The 20,321-nt window shown below is 35.6% G+C and overlaps 1 protein-coding gene across 1 annotated transcript in view; it reads right to left on the bottom strand.

The window, feature by feature from the left end:
* The window catches only part of BAZ2B (bromodomain adjacent to zinc finger domain, 2B), a 426,507-nt gene that overhangs the window by 187,217 nt on the left and 218,969 nt on the right, over positions 1 to 20,321 (bottom strand). Inside the window, exon 6 of the mRNA XM_011947122.1 lies at positions 698 to 844. Coding sequence (XP_011802512.1) covers positions 698 to 842 — 145 coding nt within the window. The 5' untranslated portion in view covers positions 843 to 844. The remainder of the gene's footprint in view (positions 1 to 697; positions 845 to 20,321) is intronic.

The raw sequence follows: 20,321 nt of genomic DNA, 5'->3' as shown, positions 1-20,321 counted from the left end.
TCACTGCAACCTCCACCTCCTGGGTTCAAGCGATTCTCCTGCCTCAGCCTCCTGAGTAGCCAGGATTACAGGCATGCATCACCATGCCTGGCTAATTTTGTATTTTTAAAAGAGATGTTTCCCCATGTTGGTCAAGCTGGTCTTGAACTCCTGACCTCAGGTGATCTGCTCACCTTGGCCTCCCAAAGTGCTGGGATTACACAGTGAGCCATCGCGCTCAGCCAAATTTTATTCATGTTTAAGAGAAACTTCTTATGCTCTAAAATTTAAAAACATTTTCCATCAAGTAAATGATCTGCCTTAGTGTACATCTGTGAACTGGAGTAGCTGGAGCTTACAAGGTCATTTCAAATACTGGAAGGAAATCTAGGACAAAGTATCTACCAAGGACTTCCTTCTATTTCATTCCCTCTTGGGCCTATTGTTTTAAAAGACTTCACTAATTTATTAATTAAAATGATAAAACAAATGATGGTATCAAGATTTAACTCTCAAAGACAATTTCTAACAAGCATAGAATAACCAGTGCTTTCCCATTGTAAAATCCTGAAAAAGCAAAAAGACTAGGTGTTTAACTTAGCCTTTATTCAACAGGTCAGTGCAAGTCATAAGAACATTTTATTCAGAGCTCAATAAAATACTATGCAAATTATTTAAAGAATGGCATTCTAAAACTGAGTTTAAAAAGAGTATTTACCACATGGGTTGATTGTAGAGCTAAGTGAAGCAACTCCAGTGGAAAGGCCACCTTTTGAAACTACTGAAGCCACAGAAGGCGTCGAAGATGAAGTTGGTGTAGTAGAGGAGGCTGCTGAGGATGGTAACCGTTCTCCAGACTCCATATCTATGAGAGGGGAAAATGTTAATTCTCAGTATCAGATAAAAAATTTTTTCAAAATAATTCAACATATTTAAACTTTCTGTACACTTTTAATAATATAAATATCTAAATACATGGTCTTTGGAAAGATAAAATATGGAGTAGATAAAAACAATATAATTTAAAATACCAATCTATAGAATAAGTTTAAGTATACCAAATCCTCTTGAGTTTTCTTATACCCCCCAAATTAATAGTGATTCGAATATAGTAATTTCACATAAATGTGTGTTGCCACAACCATCAATTAACATGCTATATCTGTCTTATTCATCCCAAATCACCTCACATCTGTTCACTTGCAACAGAATTCCTATGTTACCTTAATGAATAATTTTTAAAAAATGACAGCACATTTGAATGGGTTGTACCCTTATCTTCTAAATACAGATAGCAATATACTTGTAGGTTTTAAGTGTCCGAGACTCTGGCCTGGGAGTCCCCAATACAGTGAACACCCCCATACCCCTCAACAAAGGCAAATACATTTTAGAGTTTAACTGGAGGCAAGTTTAAACCATGATTTCAAAATGGCTTCAGTTGTGACCCATTTAAAATGACAAAAGCACTTCTAATTATCGTTATTAATTTTTTGGGCTTTGTGGATGTAGTCTTGCATTGGTTTTATTGCAATAACTAATGCTGATATTAAAAATTTGGACTATAATGGGCATTTTACATTCATTTTAATACTCTGCATGCACTGATCCCACATTCAAGCAAGGAAGTCATTAAATTCACAGACGCTTTAAAGAGAACATAATCTATAATGAGGAAAAAGGTACTGCTTGCCTATAAGTGAATTTATAATCAGCCACATGAAACTCTCACCATTTAAATAATCTAACTACAGAAAGATTTCTGTATTGAATTCTACAGGCAATTCACAGAATAACTGTGTATTTACTAAGAAAAATAGTTGGATTTCGGGGGCCTGGCGCGGTGGCTCAAGCCTGTAATCCCAGCACTTTGGGAGGCTGAGACAGGCGGATCACGAGGTCAGGAGATCGAGACCATCCTGGCTAATATGGTGAAACCCCGTCTCTACTAAAAAATACAAAAAACTAGCTGGGTGAGGTGGCGGGTGCCTGTAGTCCCAGCTACTTGGGAGGCTGAGGCAGGAGAATGGCGTAAACCCGGGAGGCGGAGATTGCAGTGAGCTGAGATCTGGCCACTGCACTCCAGCCTGGGCAACAGAGCAAGACTATGTCTCAAAAAAAAAAAAAAAGAAAAAGGATTGGGAAAAATAGTTGGATTTCATTTTAAAATATTGACTAATTAAAATAATGCAAGGCTAGCGTTTGCCTAATTGTTGATTGAATCCATAAAGTATGTAGATAATTTTTCTCATAAGATAGATACATATGGGGAAGGTAAACTTAAATCGACATATAACATCATTAGAAAGACCATTTCAATGAGCTTTCCAATCATACAGAATTCAAAAACTTGTCTTCATATTCTGGTATTGCTGTAAATCACTTCCATAGACTACGGTACTGCTATAATGAGTCTGTCCATATTCTTACAGAATTTGTATTTCTTTTTATCAGCATTCATCATGGGAAAGGCATAGTTGCTACTGATGGCTGCATGGAACTAATGTACAAAGGGTAGGTTTTGGGTCAACAACAGTAACTAATGAACTCTGAGACATGTGGTTGTCTGATGGTAAAGCCCATAAAAATTATTTTTACCAAGTTGAATTTCACCAAATACAAAAATATGGACTCTTTACCTAGAAGAGAGTTTAGGAAAAACCTATTTTTCTTTATAGCTGGTAACCTCATTGTCTTCAAGAATTCTACTTGCTACTTAAATATATTATGTAAAAAAAAATGAAAAGGGTTTAAAAAAGTTTGCCTTTGTACTCCACAGCAGAAATAATTTGGTGACATAATAAGATAAGCACTTTAGCTGAGTACTTGACATATAAGAGCTCAATATAAAATTGTCATTATCTTTTTTATAGGATATTATGCTATAAAGTACAGGTATTTCTTATTGTTGATAAAACCTGATTCAGGACTAAAGCAAGGAAGATCAAGAAGGCAAAAGAAGCAGTCTCGTATACATACTGCTTAATGGATATTACTTTCCCTGAAAAATTAATCTGAATATTTATTTAAATAAAATAAACGCACATGCACAAATACATGCGTGCGCAAACACACACAGACACACACACACACATACAGAGAAATAAATTATCATTAGGTAAAGTGATATATACAACGTTCTTTGCTACAGCACTACTTAAAAATAAAATTTAAACCTGTCAATGAGAGTAGAACTAGTGCTAGTAGTATAAGGCTGGGGCCTTTTTTAATTTCAGTAAAGGTGTAATTTTTTTCTTCTATTTCTGGTTCTTTTTGCTCGTTTAAGAAAGGGCTTGGCCAGGCGCGATGGCTGAAGCCTGTAATCCCAGCACTTTGGGAGGCCGAGACGGGCGGATCACGAGGTCAGGAGATCGAGACCACCCTGGCTAATATGGTGAAACTCCGTCTCTACTAAAAAATACAAAAAAACTAGCTGGGCGAGGTGGCGGGCGCCTGTAGTCCCAGCTACTCCCAAGGCTGAGGCAGGAGAATAGTGTGAACCCGGGAGGCGGAGCTTGCAGTGAGCTGAGATCTGGCCACTGCACTCCAGCCTGGGCGACAGAGCAAGACTCCGTCTCAAAAAAAAAAAGAAAAAAAGAAAAAAAAAGAAAGGGCTTAACTTTTTTTTTTTTTTTATACTTTAAGTTCTAGGGTACATGTGCACAACGTGCAGGTGTGTTACATATGTATACATGTGCCATGTTGGTGTGCTGCACCCATCAACTCATCAGCATCCATCAACTCGTCATTTACATCAGTTATAACTCCCAGTGCCATCCCTCCCCTTTCCCCATAATAGGCCCCGGTGTGTGATGTTCCCCTTCCCATGTCCAAGTGATCTCATTGTTCAATTCCCACCTATGAGTGAGAACATGCGGTGTTTGGTTCTCTGTTCTTGCGAAAGTTTGCTGAGAACATTTCCAGCTGCACCCATGTCCCTACAAAGGGCACGAACTCATCTTTTTTTGTGGCTGCATAGTATTCCGTGGTGTGTATGTGCCACATTTTCTTAATCCATTCTGTCACTGACAGACATCTGGGTTGATTCCAAGTCTTTGCTATTGTGAATAGTGCCGCGATAAACATACGTATGCATGTGTCTTTATAGCAGCATGACTTACAATCCTTTGGGTATATCCCCAGTAATGGGATGGCTGGGTCAAATGGTATTTCTAGTTTTAGATCCTTGAGGAATCGCCACACTGTTTTCCACAATGGTTGAACTAGTATACAATTCCACCAGCAGTGTAAAAGTGTTCCTATTTCTCCACATCCTCTCCAGCACCTGTTGTTTCCTGACTTTTTAATGATTGCCATTCTAACTGGTGTGAGATGGTATCTCACTGTGGTTTTGATTTGCATTTCTCTGATGGCCAGTGATGACGAGCATTTTTTCATGTATCTGTTGGCTGTATGAATATCTTCTTTAGAGAAATGTCTGCTCATATCCTTTGCCCACTTTTTGATGGGGTTGTTTTTTTCTTGTAAATTTGTTTGAGTTCTTTGTAGGTTCTGGATATTAGCCCTTTGTCAGATGAGTAGATTGCAAAAATTGTCTCCCATTCTGTAGGTTGCCTGTTCACTCTGATGGTAGTTTCTTTTGTTGTGCAGAAGCATGCTACTTGACTTCAAACTATACTACAAGGCTACAGTAACCAAAACAGCATGGTACTGGTACCAAAATAGAGATATAGACCAATGGAATAGAACAGAGCCCTCAGAAATAATACCACACATCTACAGCCATCTGATCTTTGACAAACCTGACAAAAACAAGAAGTGGGTAAAGGATTCCGTATTTAATAAATGGTGCTGGGAAAATTGGCTAGCCATAAGCAGAAAGCTCAAACTGGATCCTTTCCTTACTCCTTATATGAAAATTAATTCGAGATGGATTAGAGACTTAAATGTTAGACCTAATACCATAAAAACCCTAGAAGAAAACCTAGGGAATACCATTCAGGACATAGGCATGGGCAAGGACTTCATGTCTAAAACACCAAAAGCAACGGCAACAAAAGTCAAAATTGACAAATGGGCTTAACTTCTTAAAAACATATGCTTATGGCCAGGCGCGGTGGCTCATGCCTGTAATCCCAGCACTTTGTGAGGCTGAGGCGCGCGGATCACGAGGTTAGGAGATCAAGAACATCCTGTCTAACATGATGAAACCCCATCTCTACTAAAAATAGAAAAAAATTAGTGGGGCATGGTGGCGGGCGCCTGTAGTTCCAGCTACTTGGGAGGCTGAGGCAGGAGAATAGCGTGAACCTGGGAGGCCGAGGCTACAGTAAGCCAAGATCACGCCAGTGCACTCCAGCCTGGGTGACAGAGTGAGACTCTGTCTCACAAACAACAACAACAACAACAACAACAAAACATATGTTTACGTAACCATTTTCCTTAGAAACTCTATTATAGACATTATTAATGTATTATTTTCTTTCAACTATATTGATACTAGATATTTATTTTTAGCCTAAGATTTCTTAGGTGGCTGAGTAGTCTTCTTGCATGTAAAGTACTAATTCTCTCATACTAGTCTTAAGTAGTTGTTGTTTTTAATAGGCATTTCTTAGTTCTAATAATAAAAAATTGGGTCAACTACTCCAAGTTCATCTTATACATAATCTTTTTTTTGTCATTTTATAGAAATTTAACAAATCCACTCTACCCTTTGCTACTCTAGAATGAAGATTGTCTTATGCCTGAATTTACAAGGATTAGTTCTTCAAATTTTCTTTTTCAGTTAAATATTATTCTTTCAGTTTTATTTACTATCATCCCCTGCTAAAGCACAAGAAATCATAGCCATCAACTTGATAGTTAAAAGTTGAGAAGGCAATACCTTTGTAATTGTGAAACGGTATAATTGTGAAAAATCCACAAAACAATCATGGGCTTACCATATTGTAAGAACTAGTCCAAGAACAAGATTTAAAATACATATGCACTAAAGGTAACTAAAAGCAGTGGGTCAAAATTTGAAGAGAAAAAGACATTTGCATAGTCTCCAAGTATCTCCTCCAAAATATCCATTAAAGAAAAAGATGAAAAGAATAGTTTCACAGTGGGGAAACAACATTACCTATAACAAAATATCAACATCATGTATTTTCTGATGCCCCAGAAGAGTCCATCACTTCTGTGGTATTCTTCCCCAAAATATACAATCTCAGCTGAACCATGAGAAACCACACAAACTCAAATTGAAAAACGATATGCAAAATAACGGACCAGTATTCATCAAAAGTGTCATGGGAAAGGAAGGGAAGGGAAGGGAAGGGGAGACAAGACAGAGAAAGAAAGAGAAAGAAAGAGAAAGAGAAAGAAAGAATACTGTGGAATTGCCATAGGTTGGAGACTAAGGAGACTAGGAATTCCTTAGTGTGAGACCTAGGATCCTACAACTAAATGTGATGTGGGATCCTAAGTTGGATTTTAGAATAAGAAAAGGATATTAATGGCAAAACTAGTGAAAATTATATAAGGTCTGTAGTTTGCTTAATAGCATTCTATCAATGTTAATTTCCTGATGTTTGTAAGTTTGATAATTGTACTCTGGTTATATAAGTTATTAACATTAGGAGAAGCTGGATGAAAAATATATGTGAACTGTGTTTTTTATTATTAAGTCTAAAATTATTTCGAAATAAAAAGTAAAAAAAACAGACAAAAAAACACAAAGTCTTCCATATAGTAAGCACTAAAAAAAAAAAATACATATGCATTGAAGTTAAAGAGTATAAAAACCTACACCTTGAAGGAATGAAGAACAGACTACATTGTGTCGGTGAGATATTTGCTAATAAACATTATCTGGGTTCAAACACTATGCCTGAAGTTTATTAGTTGTGATCCTGTAAAAATTATGTAATTTCTCTCAGTTCTCAATTTTCTCATAAGTGATTTGAAGAAGATGTAGCTGAGAGGATTAAATGAGATAATGCATGTAAAGGGCAGGGTACCTAGCATTCAATACTTGTTAGCTATTGTTTTTAATGAAGGAACATCTATGTATATAATTACCCATGTGTATACGTGGCAAGAAAAGAAATCTTAGGATGTTCTAGATTATTCATGTTGAAGTGAATATTTAAGACTTATACCATTTATAGATTATGTATATACTTACCATGGCATTATAGTTTTTAGCCAGATAGATTATGTGTTAAGAATTTAAAATAAATGTCTCACAATTGTATAGATACCAATGTGGTAAGGTCTGTTATCTTAAAATTTTCCAAAAAAACTGATTTTTCATCTATAATACAAATACAGATGAAAAATTAATACATTATGTTGACAAAATATAATATCTGTAACCACATGAGTTATTATTTATAATTCAAGCATAGTACATAAAAATCTGCGGAAACTCATTCATTCAGATCTTTTAAGAAAAATATATTCATTAAAATAAAAACAGTTCAGGTATCCAAGAACCATCTATTCCTAGATTTCTGTTAGGGCCAGACCATCCACGTCTGACACCTATGCTTCTATAACGGCCTCTCATTCTGACCCTTTGTGTTAAGAATACTACTTTCATCTTGGGTTCCAAATGATCACGAACTAATCCATTCTTTGTGTTCAAAACCAGCCTAGGTATCACAAGATCAAAACAAACAGAGTATAATAACATGACTTCCTATCTATAACTCACCAAACGAAGAATATCTAGTAGGTACATCTTTTAACTTAAGGCCATTCAAGAGATTACAGTTTCTAATGTATAACTCGGTCATTTTTTTTTTTTTTGAGACAAGATCTCAGTCTGTCACCCAGGCTGGAGTGCAGTGTTGTGATCATGGCTCACTGCAGCCTCAACCTCCCAGGCTCCAGTGATCCTCCCACCTCAGCCTCCCAAATAACTGAGACCACAGGTGCATGTCACCATGCTTGGCTAATTTTTTTGCATTTTTTGGTAAAGACAGGTTTTTGCCATGTTGCCCAGGCTGATCTTGAACTCTTGAGCTCAAATTATCTGCCTGTCTTCGCCTCCCAAAGTGCTGGGGTTCCTTATTTCAAAAGTTAACTTTTGAATTCCTTATTTCAAAAGTTAACTTTTGAAAGTGGTGGCTCACGCCTGTAATTCCAGAGCTTTGGGAGGCCGAGGTGGGCAGATCACTTGAGTTCAGGAGTTCGAGACCAGCCTGGCCAAAGAGATGAAACCCTGTCTCTACTAAAAATACAAAAATTAGCAAGACCCACGTGGTGGTGGGTGCCTGTAATTCCAGCTACTCGGGAGGCTGAGGCAGGAGAATTGCTGGAACTCAAAAGGCGGAGACTGTAGTGAGCCGAGGTTGCACCACTGCACTCCAGTCTGAGCAAGAGAGTGAGACTCTGTCTCAAACAAAAACAAAAACAAAACAAAACAAAAAAACGGAAAGAAAAGAAAAAAGAAAATTAACGAGTTAAAGATGACTACAACCACAAATTAACACAAAACACTGTAGTGAAAAAAAAATGTTGTGAACCATGGGAGAAATATGTGCAGAAGATGAAGGGCCTACAGATCATTTGATTCATTATAGATCTTTCCTGTAGCCTAAAGCAATGATTTTGGTTTTGTGACACATCATCTCTCCCACCAGGGAACATATGGGTGACATTTTTGGTTGTCACAACTGGAAGAGCGCTAATGGCATTCAGTGGAGATAGAGGCCAGGGATGCTGTTAAATACTCTAAAATGGACAAGAAGAACAGTCTTCCCCCTACAGAATTATCCAAACTAAGTTGTGTTGCTATGGATGAAAAACTCTGATCTAAAGTATCAAAAAGGGTATTATTTGAAATTCAACTAGCTAAAACTTTAATAGTAATTCTGTATAACTATAATAGTAAGATCAATCAAGCTGATTTTGATGACCCAAAGCTACTGTAGTAAGTGATAAAATTATACTTGATATCTTTTGTGTCAGCATCCCTCTAAGAGTCTAATATTACATTGTATCCAAATTTTTAAACATTGACAATGTATCACATGCAATTAACACACATCACAATGCTCACTCATACTGGGTAACATAAATTTGTTGTATTTTACTAAAATGACATTTATCTATAACAATTCTGAGAGCAAATAAAAATCCAAATTATGAAAATGGCAGACCACAACTTCTTCCCTGCATGATGATTTTATGTACTACAAAAGGATTCGATGATCAGTTAATGATAATATTGTTAAAGTTTATGTATCTCAAGTATTCCTGTTTTGTGTAATCATAGAGTTCATGAACACTGACAGCTGGTAGGTGTAAACCTGAACAGGTGCTAACAGGGAGTCCAAGACACGTTGTTTGAGATATGTAAACACAATTAGTTCCCTGTGTTTCAGATGCACTGATACTTTAGTACTGCCATACACAGTCAAGAAAAACAGGGTAATAAAAAAAAAGTACAGGCATAGATTAAAGATGCAGAAATTACAAACCAAATAGACTCAGATATTTTTCCTGAAAGGACATTTTTTAAAGAATGATTTTATTTGTACTAACAGTAGCAAAAGTTCTCTGTGGGAGTTCAAAACACAGCAGATTCAGTGAGTTCTTACTTTTCCTTTATAATGTAACCTCAGAGAAATACGATAATTAGGAAGAATATCAGGTGCTACTTCTTTTGGTTTATTAGAACCACTAAGAGTAGGGTTTTATTATACAAGTTCAATATTTTCTAAAAATTCTGAGAAAGGTTTATATATAACTATTTGTTCAGATAACTTCCAGCCAATTGATCATTTGAACATCTAAAACTTCAAGATATTAAATAGCAAAACAAAAACAAAAACCAGGCAACAAATGAAAAGCTGTCTGTTAAAGGACATTCAGAAATAGGGGATGTGGCCAAAATACCTTACAGACAGCAGACAAAATTATTCTCTGAAAATAATATGTTCAGAGGAAAAAGATTCTATTCATAAAATTCTTATTTAACTACATTTTCTGAAACAGAATTTCAAGGAATTAAGTATGGTATATAGTGGTTTAAAATGTGAATATGTAAAATGAGTTGCTTTTTTTGTCATTTGACACATTTTAACTACCATTATAAACAAACAATTCATTACATCCTCAAACAGAACTGGATGGCAACCAGGTGTTCTGTGTGTTAACCTGTGATACAGAGCAAGTTTCAGACTCCCCTAAATACTAGTTTCTTTACCTAAAAAATTATGAGATTGAATTAAACTAGCTCTCAAGTTTCTATCAGAGTTTTACAAACTTGGTGGTTAATAAACCACTGACCCCCAAAACCAACAAAAAACACACACAAAATTAATACTGCATTAACATATTTAACAATTTAATTCCACTTTGTCTTTATCATTCTTTTCATTGGCGGTCTTGATTCTATCTCCAAATGTGTATCATGTTAAATTACAGATTTCTGTTAAATCTTTTAAAGATTTACTCTTGTTGTACTTTTATCTCAAGAGACCTGATGGTGAGAAATTATCCAAGGGTAAAAGCAGTGGTTTTCATATTGCTCAGCAAATAATCTATTCAGAGAGTATCCCTTTCCACCCAAAGGATTAAATATTCCCTTGCAACCAGCTATCTGTGGGGAAGACGTTATCCTAAGACTTAGGAAAAAGATGTAAAAGAATAATAAGATTTGAGAAAGATTTAATATCTATGGATCAACTAAACTGTAGGTATAGTCTGTGATTTTAAATACTAACTAGATTTAGAAATGTCTAACAAGGAAACAAAGGTTAGAAAGATAAAAAGAGAGACAGTGTATGGTTAGATGATCCTTTCATCTACAAATCCAAGGGGCTCCAAAGAACAAGCAAAAGACCTAAAACTTTGCTTAACTAAGAAACACAATTAAAATTTTAATTAGAATATTTAAGATAGTTCTGAAAAGCAACTGAGACCAATGCGTGAGACTGAAAAAATAAAGCAGAGAATCAAACAGAAATCGTATTACTCTATATAAAATATCTATGTATACTCAGGAGCCCAGGAAGCAAAGTCTAAGTACTACATGTCTGATGAACTAAAATAAAAAGTCCCCTTTAATAGGGCAGATGCAGAACCACATGGCAGAAACAAAGTATCTAAGTCTTAAAGAACAAAGTGAGGATAACAGGTTGTGAATACCATGCAAAAAATGTTGGCTTTTCTTTTTCTTTTTTTTTTCTTGGTGCTGGTCACCCTCACATTAGGTTTGTCTTTTTAATATTACCACTTTCCTACTCAAAGGTCTTCAAAGGAATATATATCCTAGAAATATACTCAAACATATTGGTAAAGGTATACATAAAGGATATTCATTACACCACTATAATTGCAAAAATACTTTTAAAAACACATTTCCACCAATAAATAATTATTAAATTAGATTTTTAAAACCTTTATTAGATTACTATGCAGGTGTTCAAAAAGAAAGAGGTAGACCTACACTAGCTAATATGTTAAATATAAAGAACAAGGTGGGGGAGACTATAAATAGCAAGATCTCATTTGTGATAAAGACAAATAAGTGGAAGATATATGCATATACTTGTATGCTCACAGAATATTTCTAGAAAAATATATAAGACATTGGTAACTGCTTTTACTAGGCAATGGAGAAATCGGATTCTAAGGTGGGAGAATTATTTTTCACCATATATTTTTTGTGCTTGAATGTTTTACCATGTGATTGTATTAATGACCGTTAAGTCAACAAAAAGAGAAAGATTTCTAAAGGTTTGTTATTGCTAGAAATTACCTTTCAAAACGCTCCAGAGTCTTAGGCTACCTTTAAGTCTTAGGAAGTAGGGAACGTACTCCCAGTAACCTTGAAATAGAGGCTCTAGCTCTGGCCCATATACCAACTGCTTGTGTCAAGGATCTTCTTTTATATGTTTTGTATATTGTGATTCTATGTGAGATTTTGTTTAAAGAAAAGCTCCCAGTGCTTTTTTAAAAAGGTGGCAAACCATTGGTTTAATGAATATCTGTCTCATTCCAGTTCTTAATAACATGGCTATCTTTCTAACACTATTGACTGTGACGTCAGAGTCTGAGTCCTCACCTTCAAGTAGGAGGTGCTTTCACTATTCCCTGGTCTTTAATTTCTAATTTCAAAACACTGCCCGTGGTATCTTAAAATTAAATCTTATTTCCTCATGGTGGTCATATTCCTAGTTCTGCATCCTAAACATCTAGACTCTGACCTGTTGAGTCAATCACCTATTTGGGGAGGTTTTAAGTGATTTATTTTATTATCTATCCACTATTTTTTTTCCAAGTTTCAACAAGAGAATCAAATAAGCAGAAAAAAGAATTTCAGAGCTTGAAGACAAGGCTTTCAAATTAATCCAATCAGACAAAGACCAAAAAAAAAAAGAATTAAAAAACAATGAACAAAGCCTCCAAGGAGTCTGGGATTATGTTAAATAAACAAACGTTAAAAATAATAATTAGTGTTCCTGAGAAAGAAGAAAAATCTAAGTTTGGAAAAGTTATTTGAAAGAATAATGAAGAAAAACTTCCCCTGGCCTTGCTAGAGATCTAAACATCCAAATACAAAAACCTCAAAGGACACCCGGAAAATTAATCACAAAAAGATCAGGATTACAGGCCACGGCCCAATTGGATTTTTCTTTTTAACACAAAGAATTGGATTGTGTGTGTGTGTGTGTGTGTGTGTTTGCTTTTTTTTTTTTTTTTAGACAGAGTCTCATTCTGTCGCTCAGGCTGGAATATAGCGGTGCAATCTCGGCTCACTGCACTCTCCACCTCCTGGGTTCCAGCAATTCTTCCGCTTCAGCCTCCCAAGTAGCTGGGACTACAGGTGCCTGCTACCACTCCCGGCTAATTTTTGTATTTTTAATAGAGACAGGATTTCACCATGTTGGCCAGGCTGGTCTTGAACTCCTGACCTTAAGTGATCAACCCACCTCGGCCTCCCAAAGTGCTGGGATTACAGGTGTAAGCTACCACACCCGCCAATAACTGGATTGTTTTTAACACAAAGAAAGGATAAACACTTGAGGTGATGGATATCCCATTTACCCTGATGTGATTATAATGCATTGCATGCCTGTATCAAAATATCTCATGTATTCCATAGTACCCACAAAATACCCACAAAATACCCATGTACTCACAAAATTTGAAAAAAGAACAACAAAAAAAGAGACACACCAAAATGTTAACAACATTTCTCAGAATGGTGAAATTATAAATGACTTTAATTTGTTTTTATACTTTTCATTTGCTTTTTGTACTTCTCAGTCTATTTCAATTTTCCATATTAAAAAATATTACACAAAAATGAAACACACCCATTTTTATTTTTTTAGGGGTAAGAACTAACCTTAAAATTTATATTTGGCATAGGAAAAATTACTGATCACAAGGTGATCAACAATGAAATGAGCTATTTTACAGATGTAAAATCTATTTTGGATGATACTTTAGGAAGTTGATTAATAGTCATTTCTCCAGGACGGTCCAAAAGCGACGAATTAGACACAAACTCTGGAGCTTCATTTCCAGGTACCATTAACCTGAAGAGTCACAAAATTTTAGTAACACTAAAAAGAAATAATTTTTCATTAAAAAGCCACATGTATTTCATGAGAACCAACCTATCAGTGTTACTGGCCTATTCACTAACCAAAAAGCAAGATTCTAGATTAACTCATAGAGCCTATTTCCTCTCATTTATGCTTTTCCCCTAAAAATAAAGAGACAGCATACTATCTACGGATAGGTATTTCCTGATGCCCAATATGTTACACCAACGAGTTGCTGATTATTCAAGTTATCAAGAACAAACTTGATAGAAATGGAAGAACAGCAATGAAATAGAAGACATAAAGAAAACTAATAGCAACTTTAGAATTGACATAAGTAATCTGAATAAAAAACCTCACTGGATGGACTCAATAGCAAAATGAAGATGATGGAAAAAAAAAGAGCCAATGAACTCAAAGGTAGATCTACAGAAATTATCCAGTCTGAACAACAGACAAAATAAGCACTGAAAAACAATTAAAACTGACCCAGGGACCTGTGAGACAATAACAAAATGTCTGAGATTCAGGTCAACAGAATCTTAGGGGAGGAAAAATGGTGTAGAATTGAAAAATTATTTGAAGAGGTGGTGGCTAAAAACTTCATTTTTGGTTAAAGACATAAAAACCTAAAGATTCAAGAAGATGAGCAAACCCCAAACCGGATAAACCCAACAAGAAACTGACATCTAGACCGAAATGCCAAGTTTGATGGCTCATGCCTATAATCTCAGCACTCTGGGAGGTTGGTGGGAGGATCACTTGAGGCCAGGTGTCAGAGACCAGCCTAGGCAAATTAGAAGAATCCATCCCTACTAAATTAAAAAAAAAAAAAATCAGCCAGCCAGTATGGACTACAGGCATCTGTCTGTAGTCCTAGCTATTTGGGAGGCTGAGGCAGGAGGACTGCTTGAGTCCAGGAGTTTTAGGCTGCCGTGAGGTTTGGCTACACCACTGCACTCCAGCCAGCGTGAGAGTGAGACCCTGTCTCAAAAAAGTAAGAAAAAGAAATCTAGATAGAAATGAACAAAATGGATAATTTTCAACTAAGTATACAGCTTTCATCAATTTATCTCCTGAAAGTAAGCTGAAATTTGGAATTATATTATATTGGTTTTCACCTATTCTTTTTTAGTCAGTGTCAAAAACTAACTTCTTATAATGTTAATTTTTTCCTAAATTTATGACAAAATTTCATAAATGCTAGTGTCTAAAAGAATATATAGCAAAATCCATACATTCTTTTTGTAAATACTAAATTTACTTATAATTAATAATTCTTAATTGAGAAACCATACATCAAACAGATATGAAATACATAGATGAAACATGTAAGACAGTCAAATCTCCCTTTGTTACACTTTTCAATCCAAGCTTTAAAAAATGGTCCAGTTACTTTAAACAAAATTTTATAATGCAGAAGTCCAAAATAGCAATAGAATCTACCCAACCTCCTAGAAGTTTACTGCATGGGTATGACCCATCTAACCTAAACCAAATCTTAGTATTATGGCTTCATATGAACATTTCATGTTAATTCTTTCCAGATTGATAATATCAAAAGTAAACCTTGAAGTTTTGGGTTTTAGTGTTTTTTTTTTTTGAGACAAGGTCTCACTCTGTCTCCCAGCCTGGAGTGTAGTGGCGTGATCACAGCTTACTGACTGCAGCCTCGACCTTATGCACTCAAGCAGTCCTCCCACCTCAGCCTCCTGAGTAGCTAGGACCACAGGTTCGTGCCACCACACGTGGCTATTTCTTTTTAATTTTTTTTTTTTTTTTTGTAGAGATGAGATCTCCCTATGTTGCTCAGGCTAGTAACTTGAAGGTTTTAAAGGTGGTATTGATAACCCTTGTCAGAGACGCTATAGACACATAAAGAAATTAACATTTAACACATACTGTGCTTTGGCTAGCACACTGCAAACCTCGGGAGTTCCAGCATGCATCCCTGGTCAGCTTCCATTTTTCTCAGAGGTCTCCATTAACGAAGGCAAGACTGACAACAAAATGCACCTATAACATGCGTTCTGACATTACTGGTCTTGTCTAGAATGCATGAAAACTTCCCTCAAAAATAGCTTTTTCAGAACCTGTTATAAAGATCTGCAAAAAACCAGAAGTTTGCAGGAGGCTATTTTACAGCTACTATTAAGTTTATATAAATTTTACCTGTTTAATATGTCTGAGGGTCAAATCGACCTTAGAACAAAATTTTTAAAGCAGGCTCACAAAAATTTATTCTAGTCCTATCAACGCTCACTAATCTATGTCCTCCCTCCTTCAGTTGGCTATTGATATCAATAACAAGGCTTAGAGAATATGCAACAACCAAATTGCTTATAGATTTAAAAGGTAATTTTAAACATTCCAAATGTAAGTAATGTGCATTTCTGATGTTTAATGGTTTCTAAACTAATGATTGCTAGTTTAACATGTGCCTATCTGCTAGAAAGCAGGTATATAGTAATACTAGGGTTTGGGAGAAAATTAACTCTGTAATTGGTGAGTATTAAAAGTCTCTTGTTAAAGGTTATAGCATTTTAGAGCTGTAAACTGAAATTTAAATTTTTAGCAATCATATTACTTTAAAACTTCCCATAGGCTATAACAGAAGTCAAAATTCTCCTATTAATAATTAACCATTATAGCCAACTGTTGCTGAAGATAGTCATTATTACTAGCCTAATTCTTCTTTTTATTTCTCTTACCTGAACTATCATCTAATTGATTCCTCTTTCCCCATGAACCAATTCATTGAAAAAAGTCATTGTGGTAGCACATATCTATTCTCCCATTCATATTAACAACAAAATTAAACCCAAACTCCTTAGGCTTGACCTTATAGGCTTGCTTATTTCTCAAAACTTACTTTCTCTGTATTTCCAATCAAACTTAGTCACCATCACCTGGTTCTTGCATCATACTTTCCCAAATCCTTAACTGCAACTGCATCCCTCTCCTTAACATGTTCTTCATCCCTTGCCCCATAATTGCCATCTTCCCTATTCTTTAAACCCCAGGTCAAAGTGACACTATGAATGACATCCATGACATGGACACCCATAAATTACCTAAGCTGAAAGTCAGAGACCCCAAACCCTTAGCACTGTTGACTGCTCACAATTTGAAGTCAAAGTTCTAAATCCATAATATTTTAAAAGTATTTTATCACTGTCTCTTTCACTGTACTTACTTTATCCTGTATTACAACTATGAATTTGCATACATTTGCCTAAGAATTAGTAAGCTTATGGGGGTAGAAATCATGTTTTTAGTATCTTACATTTCCCGGAGGCTTAGAGGAATACTTTAATCAAAACAGTTGCTTATTAAATGTTTGTTGAATAAATGAAAATGTGTCTTCATTATTTATGTGTCTTAAATTAATACATCATATTTTAAAACAAAAATATGACAAGAAAAACAGCAACACTGTAACTATTAAGTTATAAAATCCTGATATTGGAGCTGGTATTTTATCAAATCTGTTTCAAAATTATCATAGATTTTAAAATTCAAAGAAAAATAATTGATTAAAAATAATTGTATTTCACATTTCAATGACAGAGGTCATATCAAGACTTTCAGTTCAAACTCACAACTATAGGATTTTTGTTATCTGTTTTTACATTTGTAGTCCTTGCTTTTAACATGTCAAAAATCTCAGTTAATGTGCCAACGACCTCCGTTCTTGCCACTTTCAGCACCAACACTGACATAATAATACAATTACTGAAAACACAGTTATTTTGATCCTCAAAATACAGTCAACTAGTCAAACTAAAATATTTAAGTCACTTTAAACAGTTCTTTTGTGTGGTTATACCTTCAACTAGACACAAAATCAGGTTCACTCATTACATTTCATTCCAATTTCTTTTTTCTTTTGGAGACGGAGTCTCGCTCTCACCCAGGCTGGAGTGCAGTGGCGCGATCTCGGCTCACTGTAAGCTCCGTCTCCTGGGTTCACGCCATTCTCCTGCCTCAGTCTCCCGAGTAGCTGGGACTACAGGCACCCACCACCACGCCTGGTTAATTTTTTGTATTTTTAGTAGAGACGGGGTTTCACCGTGTTGGCCAGGATGGTCTCAATCTCCTGACCTCGTGATCCGCCCGCCTTGGCCTCCCAAAGTGCTGGGATTATAGGCGTGAGCCACCGCGCCTGGCTTATTCCAATTTTTAAGGACAGCATTCAACTATACAACAAGCAATTCTGAGGAACCCAAAATTAGTGCATCAAAAGTAATATCTAAAAGTGCACGTTCCAATAGGACAGCCATTAACTATATGCAGAAAATTACATTTAAATCAATTAAAATTAAATAAAATTTAAAAGTCACACTAGCCATATTTTAAGTGCTCAACAGCTATCGCATCATTATAGGAAGTTTTATGACACAGTGTCTATCTAAATGATAACATTCTTCCCTCAGACACCGAAATCCTCTCACTTAGTGAGGAAGCCTGTTTCATATTGAGTAACTCGACTATTAAAACTGTTGAAACATGAGTTGGCAGCTTTAGGGCAGATACTACCTTACTGAAGTTTTCTTGAGAAAGAGGGATGTGATACAAAGTATTAGACACAAATCAGCAGTTAGCTCTATGAAGAAACTTAAACTAATATAATGTTACCATGTTTTCTTCACAGGATATACTTACCATTACTAAAATGGTGGAATTTCATTAAAATCAGTGGGAGATTGAGGTGGAGTTTAGCTTATTTATATTCACTTAAAAGCTTAAACTATTCACTCAGAAGAGAACCTGAAATAACTCTCATTACATCTTTCATTACTTCTCAAATGTTTCCACTGAAATATCCCTAGCACAAATTGGAAGAATTTTGTTCTATTTGCAATATTGTAGGTCCAGTTATTATTGGCAGAAGAGGCCATAAACATATACCTGCTATAAGTGCTCAATGTATTTAGTTAGAAAGAATTGAACAGGAAAAAAAGGTGGCATTGTAGAAAAAAAGCAGAAATAGGTTATGTGTGCATGGGTTTCCCTTTGCCCTTCCATTGATGCTGATGACACTCTCTGTACAGGGAGGGTCTTCAAGAGTTGAAAAGAAACTAAAGCCTAGGTATTCCACTGCCCTTTTATGCTAGAATTTACATCACAATTCCAGAAGGGCCTATTACTAGGTAGGCCAAGCAAACATAAATAATATACAGGAAGTGCTGGCTACCAACTCTAAAACTTTAAGTCATTTCTATTGACTGAACTCTTCAGTCCCAGTTACAGCAATATTTTTAAAACTTTGGGTCATAACCCATTCAAGGTCATGAAATCCACATAGTAGAATCATTAAAAAATGAAATATTCTAGGTCACTCTCAGAGATATTTGAAAAACACCTATCTATTTGGTTTCCCAGTAATGTACGGTTTCTACAGGGAAGCACAGAAGGATTTTACAATCCCTAATCATACTAGCTGCTATATTAGAATGATTACTACTATATACATAATTAAACTACTGTTTATACATATAAGTAAGTTTATATAAACATACATATACATGCACATACACACTCACATATAAATGCACATACTACTACTACTACAGTAGCAGAATTCAGGCTTTCTGCACACAATTCATTGATGAGAGCAGCTGCACAAAATTCTAAGAATTGCTCTAGGGCTCAGTGGCATATACTCTTAACTTTCCAGTCTATGACAAAGAAATATGGGGTATTTAGTTTGGCTGGGCACCTGAGATGCCACCTAAATACCATTCTTTTATTCTTTATACTCAACTAATTAAAGATACGTCAAAGTTATTTCACCCAGATGCTCTAAGTGATAATTACACAAACGTTAATCATTTATGAAAACATCTGATGTTCAACCTTTCAGAAAGCATTTGCCACACCATGAAACATGCTAGGTGCTTGGGGTATAATGAATAAGTCAACTAGGTCAAGTACTCTACCTCAAGGGTTTATACTCTAGTAGGTTGGAGCAATAGTGGAAACCTAAACAACGCTGAGTTAAACAGATTCTTTTATTTTATTTTTTTTTTTGAGACGGAGTCTTGCTGTGTCGCCCAGGCTGGAGTGCAGTGGCGCGATCTCGGCTCACTGCAAGCTCCGCCTCCCGGGTTCATGCCATTCTCCTGCCTCAGCCTCCGAGTAGCTGGGACTACAGGCGCCCGCCACCACGCCCGGCTAGTTTTTTTTGTATTTTTAGTAGAGACGGGGTTTCACCATGTTAGCCACGATGGTCTCGATCTCCTGACCTCGTGATCCACCCGTCTCGGCTTCCCAAAGTGCTGGGATTACAGGCTTGAGCCACCGCGCCCGGCCAACAGATTCTTACTAGTAAGAAATTGAGCTAAGTGACAGTACCTGGGTACTAGGGATTAGAAGATGGTATTATATAAATTTAGGAAATGGGGTGGTCTTTTCAGGGGTCATATGTGTAGATGAGCAAACAAATTAACAAAATAAGTAAGATACGCAGTTGGAAGATATTCTATTTATTCTTAATTTTGTTATTAGGGTATCTATATTAAAAGTTATGCATTTTCTCATACTCCAAAAAATATAAAAACATTTAATATGAAAAAAGAAAGTGCTTCTGAAAATAGATTGCCATTTCAGAATCCAATATTATAGATTTAGAATAGTTTTTATATTATAAAGGACATATAATTTTAATTATTTTCTAATTATCAAATTTATGGTTCACTTTTACTTATAAATTTTAGTATCTACAAAGACCATGTGGTAGTATTGGAGTAAAATAGGAGAAACAGATATGAGTATCCAAAACTATATATAAATTTTAATCAAAAAAGAAATACTTTTTTTTTT

This window comes from Colobus angolensis, unplaced genomic scaffold (assembly GCF_000951035.1).
Source record: "Colobus angolensis palliatus isolate OR3802 unplaced genomic scaffold, Cang.pa_1.0 Scaffold259, whole genome shotgun sequence".
Lineage (NCBI taxonomy): Eukaryota > Metazoa > Chordata > Mammalia > Primates > Cercopithecidae > Colobus > Colobus angolensis.
Note: the sequence above shows the minus strand (reverse complement) of the source record. Positions and strands in the feature narration are given on the sequence as shown.